The 8,466-nt window shown below is 55.9% G+C and overlaps 1 protein-coding gene across 1 annotated transcript; it reads left to right on the plus strand.

Moving 5' to 3' along the window:
- Window positions 1-2,353: 2,353 nt before the first annotated feature.
- SELENOW (selenoprotein W) lies at window positions 2,354-6,305 on the plus strand. Its single transcript, XM_032839264.1, has 6 exons — window positions 2,354-2,479; window positions 3,921-3,945; window positions 4,050-4,103; window positions 4,289-4,363; window positions 4,456-4,554; window positions 6,126-6,305. The coding sequence occupies exons 1-5, from the start codon at window positions 2,433-2,435 to the stop codon at window positions 4,534-4,536; spliced, it is 282 nt and encodes a 93-aa protein (XP_032695155.1). The 5' UTR covers window positions 2,354-2,432; the 3' UTR covers window positions 4,537-4,554; window positions 6,126-6,305.
- Window positions 6,306-8,466: the final 2,161 nt, after the last annotated feature.

Genomic DNA, 8,466 nt, shown 5'->3' on the forward strand with positions numbered 1-8,466 from the left:
GATCTCCATCTTCTTTCTTTTCTTTTCTTTTTCTTTCTTTCTTTCTTTTTTTTTTTAGATTTTTATTTTATTTATTTTAATTTTTAAAAATTTTTAAAGTTTTTAAAAGATTTTATTTATTTGTCAGAGAGAGAGGGAGAGAGCGCAAGCAGGGGAAGCAGCAGGCTGAGGGAGAAGCAGGCGCTCTGCTGAGCAAGGAGCCTGTTGCGGGGCTTGATCCCAAGACCCTGGGACGTGACCTGAGTCTAAAGCAGTTGCTCAACGACTGAACCACCCAGGCGCCTGGAGATTTTATTTTATTTTATTTATTTTATTTTTTTTTGAGATTTTATTTTTAAGTAACCTGTACACCCAGCATTGGGCTCAAACTCACAACCCGAGATCAAGAGTCCCGCGCTCCACAGACTGAGCTAGACAGGCGCCCCTGGATCTCCCAGCTTCCGACCTCTAGAACCGGGAACCAACTCTCAGTGGCTTAAGCCACGTACTTTGTGGTGACAGAAACAAATACAGATGTACTATGCAGAAGGCACAGCTTTCCCCGGAAGCACAATGTTTTCCTTATAATACTGTAACGGAACCACCCACCCTGAGTTCTCTCCTCGGTGAGTCAGAAACGACACTAGGGCAAGGACAAATTTATTTGCAGCAAATAAGAGGAGATCACGGAGAAGGGCTTCCAAAAGTGACTCCCAAGCAAGGCTCGGTGGGGTCTTTCCTGTAGGGTTAGGATGAGTAGTTCATTCTAGGTAGAGGTGGGCACAAGGTCGCGCATGCGCTTTAAGGCAACGTGCCGGAACACGCGTTGGCTGTTATGTAAATGAGGCTCGTGCTCCTCCTTGTGTGGAGATTTCAGTATTATAATGTGATAAAGGTACTTGTCATTTTAGGGATCACTCCATCCTCCGACCATCTGCTCAGGTGTGAGTCTGGGGAGCTTAACCCCACCCCAGGGTGGTCTGGGGGGTCTGGAGGTCTTTTTAGGGCAGTTGCTATGGCTGGTGGAGTGGCTTTGCTTTCCATCTGCCTGAGTTAAGAGACAAGCTGAAAAGAGGAGCTTAAGAGAAAATGTGGAACAAAGGTCGATGAGTACCAGCAGGTGGGCAGTCAAGGTCAGGTCCTGGGGTCTAGCTGGCGACATCGGAGCTGATTGCTGTTGATGAGCGCGACTGTGGCAGCAGGAGAGGGCAGAAACAGCACGTGCCAAGGCCGAGAAGGAAGAAAGCAGGGGAGGTCTGAGATGGGATCGCGGTGATTCGATGTGGCTAGGGCACTGGGAGATAGGGCAAGGAGGGAAGGATGGGACCAGACAGGGGCAGACGGTGCCAAGATTTGGGTTTTTGTTCGGACGGCTCTGGAAGATCTCTGTTTAGGGGCCATTGATTGCACACAGCCCTGTTGGTTGCTCTATATCCCAGGCGCATTATTATCCTTCCAAGACCAGGGGGATCAGAAGTCACACAACAGAGGGGGAGTAGAACTTGAACCTTGTCTGCCATCCCCCCTGAGCCAGGGTTATAGCAAGCGAGGACCAAGGACCAGAGGCAGAGACAGAAGCGGGGGAAGGAAGATCTTAGCTGAGCTGGTCTTTACTGAGCCTTCTGCAAGCGCCAGACACTCGCTCACCAACCCCTTTATGTCCTCCAGCTGGCAGGCTAAATCACTCCCAGTAGGGAAGGGATTTTGTCTATATTTTCATCGCGGACTGCAGGTGGGCCCGCACTACATATTTGGTAAATGAATGAGTCGTCCCTGAAGGCGATTATGCCCATCTTCCGCACAGAGAAACTGAGGCTCGGAGAGGCGCCCACGCTCTAATTAATCCCTTAGCTAGGTGCCCGCTTCCAGCACTTTCCTGAACCCCTCGCCTCGCCGCTTAGGCGGCGCCCGGTCCAGCGGCCCTGTCCGCATCAGGCAGCGGCGGCCCTGCAGGCGCTCGCAGGAAACCTGGGCCTCCCGGGCGGGCCCCTGCGCACCCCCAGTGCTTTCCGGCTCGGCCCTCCCACCCTCTCCCAGGCAGAAAAGGGGCCCGAGAGCCGCCCCCTCCCGGCCCACACTGGAAAACCACCACCTTCCTTGGCAATTCTGTTTTCTTTGCGGATCCGCCGGTCCCGAATCCCGCCCCGCGGGGCCGTACCATTCCGGCCCAGAGGGGGGACCTGGAGGGGTCGCGCAGAGGCTTCCCCGGGGGCTTCTGTCGGACGCGGCCCGACCCCAGCGGGGCAAGGGAAGGGGTTGCGTGGGGTCTCAGGGTGGCGGGTCACAGGGTCCCTGCACTCCCGCCGTGGGGGCCCATCGGCCCCCGCCATCCCCGCTCCCCCCCGCGTTGGTTCGCGCCGTGGAAAGCGGAGTAACAACCTTTGTGCTGAGATCCCCGAGCCGCGGAGTGCGTCTGTCCCAGCCGCAGGTGGGTCGCTGTCCGCGTCCCGCCCATGCTGCGGTCCCCAGCTATGGCCCTCGCCATCCGAGTCGTTTATTGGTAAGCACGACGGCCGGGGGCCCCCTCCGCGACCCCCGCCCGGACCCCTCCTCGGCCCGACGATGCTGGGCCCTGGGGACTGGGGGCTGGACCCACGGGGCTCCCTGCCCGAGAAAAGGGGTTCCCTACGGGTGGGATGGGCGTGAGGGGACTGGCGCGAAGGAAGGGCGTTGGTCCACCTCCCGGGTGCGTGGCATTCAGGACAGCTCAGGTTTCCGAAGGTGGAACCGAGACACGTGTGAGGCTGTTTAAGACACTCGACTCTGGGGGGCTCCGTTTGCGGAGCCGGGGGTGGGGGTCACCTTTGTAACGGGAGCGGAACCTCTCTGCACGTTTAGGCTTCCCCTCCCCCAGTACCGTGAACAGTCATGGGGTGGGGACGGCGAGAGTCGGGAAGGTTCGAGAAGGTTCCAGCGTGGGTTTGAAAGGAATGAAAGACGGTGGGTGCCCAACGTTAGTAATCCTCCTCCCTTTCGGGCCTGGATTTCCCCATCTGCAGAGGGAGAGAGAGTGATCTCGGTAGGGACCGCGGAAGGGAGTGCATGTTTGATCCAGCTTCCTCGCTAGCGTGAAAACGTCCCGAGTGGACAGGGGATTTTCTCGTTGACTGCTCCTTACACCCCCACCCCCCGTCCCAATTGCATAGACAGGCCTGCCTGTGGGCGCCTCGTAAATGCACGTTCCGCACATTTCTCCTCCCAGAAGGTGCTTGCAGAAAAATATTAGCTCTGTCTTCGTTATAGGGGAGGTTGGGGGTGGGTCATGTCCCAGCGTGAGTCAAATGCCCTGAGGCAGCTGCTGGTTTTGAAAGGCTGAGATAGAAATGCTGGCGGGTTAGAAATGTCCCCTCACCCTCCGCAAAACAGAGGAGTGATATTTTGAGGCCCCCAGGAGGCCTGTGCCAGACTCCACTCCTGAAATAGCCTGCTGTGGGGGTTGGGGAGGCGTTTGGATTCCCGCCTCAGGGCTGGGAGGACCTGGGGATCCAGGAGTAAAGGTTTTCAGGACACTTTCTCCCCGGGCTGTGGGTGGGGATGCTGTTTTTCTGGTTCTCATCCTAACCCCGATTTCTGTTTCTTTTCCTTCCGCCTGTGTCTCATACTTGTGGTCTCTCCTTGTCACCCCCTTGCTCTGCGCCCCCTCTCTGTTGCTTGGCTCCTCTGTTGGGTGTCGCTTTTCTGTGTGTGTGGGTGTCTGCCTCCTGTTCCCTGTCCCTGTGCTGCTGTCAACATTTTCTGTGTGTCCTCTCCTCTGTCTGTCCCCTCTTTGGCTTTGTCGTCTGTCTGCGTTCCTCTTCATGTCTTTCTGGGCCCCCTTCCATTTCCCTTTGTGTCTCCCTCCGCCACTCATCTGCCTCTTCCCCCCACTTCCTTCCTCTTCCTGGATCCCCACCGTCTCCCTCTCTCCCCTGGAACCCACTCTTTGGACTCCCTCCCACCAGTGGTGCTTGAGGCTACAAGTCCAAGGTAAGCAGACTGGCCAGCCCCAGGGTGTCCCTGGGAGATGAGGGAGGAGGGCGAGCTGGCGTGGCCCCTGTTAACCCCTTTTGAACCCCGCACTTCCTTTCCAGTATCTTCAGCTCAAGAAGAAGTTAGAAGATGAGTTCCCGGGATGCCTGGACATCGTGAGTCTTGGTGGTGGGGAGGAGAATCACACAAGGAGAATGGGTCTCCTTGTGTGTTCCTGACCCCTGAGGGGGGCGGGATCCCAGTATCTCAGGTGGTTCGGGCTGGCCCCATTCTTCACCCCATAGGTGCAGGTGTCCCCAGGTGGCCCGCTCCACCCCTCCAACATCATCTCTCTCCCCAGTGCGGCGAGGGAACTCCCCAGGCCACCGGCTTCTTTGAAGTGATGGTAGCTGGGAAGTTGGTTCACTCCAAGAAGGTATGGCTGTCTGTCTGTCCATCCTTCTCGTCTTATTCTCAGGCTGGCTGGGCATTGGGATCTCACTGCTTCCCTCTTCTTCCACTCCCCAGAGAGGTGATGGCTACGTGGACACAGAGAGCAAGTTTCTGAAGCTGGTGGCCGCTGTCAAGGCCGCCTTGGCTCAGGGCTAATGTGCCCTGAAGGCAGAGGTGAGGGGGACCCGGCTCGTACACACTGCGGTCCACATACCCTGAACCTAAGACTCGTTTCCATCCCGATACCATCCGGAATGGGTAGCATTGTCTGTATTATTTTCTAGATCACGGAACTGCTTTTCAGGAGTTCCTGAGCCTGATTTCCCATTTCCAAGCAAGTGTGTTCCAGATGAGCCCCAACCACCCCCCAAAACTGGGCACCCAATTCTAGCCCACTCCAGAACCAGGTTCTGGCTCCTGATGGCTGAGAGCCTGGAAGTACTCTCCCATTCTCTCTCTTTGAGCATCCCTGCCTTCCGTCAGTATACAGTGGACCCAATTTCCTGTCCCCAGGAGACTTGGATCCAGAAAACTGGTTTTCAAATGCTTGAAACTCAAGTTCTGTTTCCTAGAGTCCTTTAGCAGAGCAGAGTGAGGTCACCTTCGCTGTGAACTTGAACACGAAGATTGAATTAATGCGATACGGAGCCGCATCTTGCCTCCTGTGCAGCTCTGAGATGAAGGGAGGGCTCCCCTAAACAGAGAAAGTCAAGAATTATGTAATTCCAAAGCGGCTTGAGCTGACTCAGTTACGCGCTGGCAGCTGTGAGGGTGGGGGCGGGGCTTTCAGTTCTTCAAGCCCGAAGTGGGAATTGACAGGTGGCTCCTGACATCAGCCCTCGGTTGGCTGGGGTTCCAGGGAGGGCCCTCAGTGGATGCTTTCCTCCCACACGAGCAAACATGGGATTTACGTTGGGGAAAGGAGGGAGGGAGCAGTGGGTCTTGTTCGCATGTTTTGTGGGTGCAGTTTCCGGGGTCCCTGAGACCACCCTCGGGTTCCGGGATTCGCTAGAGGACACTCAGGACTCACCAAGTTATACGGGTGGTATGATGATCATAGCAGCAGGGTAGCCATGAAAGTCAGTGAAGAGGAGAAGTATGGGGCGGCATCAGGACCCCTCATTGTCCCCGTGGTCGGAGTATCACCACAGGGAAGCTCGCCCTCCGTGGTTGACCTTGGCCTCTGGCCCCTCCAGAAGCAGGAGCTGCTATCTTGTGGTCCAAGGCCCCTGCTGTAAATCGTGTCATTAGCGTAGCTGGGCACCGTAGCCCAGGGCCCCAGGTGAACCGGGATGTCACCCAGGAAGGACATTCCATTCCCAGTGCTTTGAGATCCCCCCCTCCCAGGAGCTGGCGGCCAGGCGGGTCCTCTTTGCAGGTCGGGGGCCATGAAGAGGTCTTTCTGGGGTTTGCAGCTGGCGCGGGCATCCCCAGACCCCATTTCAGTGGCCAGCTTGTCTGGAGAGCTGTGTCCCCGTGGGGCACAGGTGACACGTGTACTCTCCCCTCTGATAGTGCTGCGCTGCAGCACATCCCCACCCCCAAATTTATTAAGAATGAAGTCTTGGCCCACCTTGCCCGTTGGATTACAGCTTCTCTCTCACGGGCATCCCGTTGTCCTCGTGCCTCAGTTTCTCCCAGGGACTGCATTTTTGCCCCTCACTTGTCTTTCTTCCTTTATCATGGGGTCCCCACTGGTCTTGGTCCCTGTAAACTCACCCCTCCCCCACCTCTTCTCTGCACAGTCCAGTGACCTTGGCCCAGCCCCTGGTGGCAGACGCTTCATGACGGGAAGGACTGAAATGTCTCGTGGACGCCTGGTCTTTCCCTGATGTCCCTGCGGCCGCTGAGTGGGGGCTGAGACTGACGCCTCTGGTCCTTGCCTGTGTGTGTGTGTGTGTGTGTGTGTGTGTTTGCGCGCGCGCGCGTGCGCACGTGTGTCCCCTCTCCCCCGGAGTGTAACTTCGCACTCTGCCTTGCTCCTTCCTCTCCCCACCCGTTCCCCGCATCCCCCAGCCCCCTGGCTACTCTCTGGCATTTGGGGTGGTCCTGCTCCCGGCTTCCTTCTTGAGGGGGTCGAGAGAGATCGGGTGAGTGAGTTGCAGATTTTGGCAGACTTGTCAACGGTTCACTATTCATTAAACATTGGGTGAGTTTAATGGAACGTGTCTGTGAGTTTCCATTTTGCTCGTAGAACCTGGGTGTCAGCATTTGAGCTTGAGGCGGGCAGTGGGGGGCACTGATTTCAGCCCATGGTGACGGGGCTCCCATGAGAGCCAGGGCTCGTCCCCCTCCTCCACATCTGGGTGGGTTGGTGACTTCAGCAGCGATGGGACAGAAAGCAGGGGAGTCCTGGGACAGCAGAGCCGGCTTTGGTCACCACCTTCAGAGCCCAGAGAGCGCTTCCCATGCTCTGTTCTGTTGGATCTTAGAGCAAGTCACAGGGCTGAGCCCACTGGCCAGGGGACTGGCATCCTAAGTGGGCTCTCGCCCTTGACGGTGGAATTAGGAATCGGTTGAGTTGGATTAGCCCCTGGTAGAGAAAGGTGAGTGGATGTTGTCGGCGGATGAAGCTTGCTGAGGACTCCGTGGTCAGCCGTCACTCTTGTCTCTGTGCTGGGTTGGGTGTTAGGGCCACTCGGGGAGGTTGGAGACTTGGGTGCCCCTTGGACCACGGCATTGGGACCGTCGGGGATTGGTGGGGGGCAGTGATCATGAGTCTCAGAAGCCCACGTGGGAGCTCCTCCTGGGGCTGGACCCTTTATAAACCCACAAGGAGGCTGGCCCTCCAGTCCCACTTCAAACAGACCACCCACTTGATATCTTGGAACCCCTTTCACAGAGGCCCGTTTCTATCATAAATGTTTGTATGTGTCCTGGAAAAGTGAAATCACCAAAACACACAAAATTTGATTTGTGTACAATGCACCAGATCTTTACACAAGCCCCCCAAACAAGGAAGTTGCTGTTCTGTCAGCTCCAACCGCTCGTTGTGGGCCGAGAGTGGGATCTCTGGCAGTTCTGTGAGCCCAACCCTGGGTCGTGTTGAAGCAGACGGGTCACACCGAATTAAGCTCAATTCCTCTCTCAGGTCGTCTGAGCCGGGCCGTCGGGTGGCACGGGCGAGGTGAGGACACCCACCCCACTAGATGCCACAAAAACATCTAGATGCAAACGTCCCACTCTCTGAAGCTGTTGAGTCGGAGACACCCACGAAGCCGCATTTGGGACTGGTCAGGGGCTGGAGACCAGAGGAAAAGAGCCGGAGAAACAGAAGAGATTACAACGAATGTTACTCTCTTCCTTTAAAAATAGCTTTGTTGAGATACAACGCATACCATACAACTCATTTCCCCTTCTTTTTTAAAAAAAGATTTTATTTGAGAGAGAGAGAGAGCACAAGCAGGGCGAGGGGCAGGCAGAGCTCAAGGAGCCCAATGTGGGACTTGATCCCAGGACCCCGAGATCATGACCTGAGCTGAGGGCAGACGCTTAACCCACTGAGCCACTCAGGTGCCCCCAACTCACCCCTTTAAAGTGTCTTAATTTGACGGCTTTACTATATTCACTATTTTCAAGATAAAAGCAATCAGCACCCACCATCTGAGAACATGGGCACCACGGAGGGAAGCCCCACCCCTCCCCTTCCCGCCGCGAGCATCCAGTAATTTGCTTTGTGTTTCTGGGGATGTGCCTAGTCCCAAGATGTCCTATCAACGGAATCGGACAAGGCTTTGCCTTTTGTGTCTTGCTGCTTTCACTTTAGTTTAATGTTTTCGAGGTTCATCCCCTTAGTAGCATGGATCAGCATTTCTTTCTTTCCGCAGCTGAATAATATTCCACTGTGGGGACCACCCCTTTTTGTTCGCTCCTCCGCCGATGGGCACTTAGGTTTTTTCTAGACTTTTTGGCTCCTGTGCATGAATCCTGCCCCTGAGACCACGAGCTCACAGGGGTGTGTCTGAACTGCCTTCGGTTCCTTTGTGCGGACGCCTAGAAGCGAGATTGCAGGGTCAATGGCAATGGTATTTTACAACCTCCATGGTGGGGGGTCACACACAGACCCTTAGATTCCCTCGGGACCAG

Source organism: Lontra canadensis, unplaced genomic scaffold, assembly GCF_010015895.1.
Source record: "Lontra canadensis isolate GAN:19392208 unplaced genomic scaffold, GSC_riverotter_1.0 scaffold107, whole genome shotgun sequence".
In the NCBI taxonomy this organism is placed as follows: domain Eukaryota; kingdom Metazoa; phylum Chordata; class Mammalia; order Carnivora; family Mustelidae; genus Lontra; species Lontra canadensis.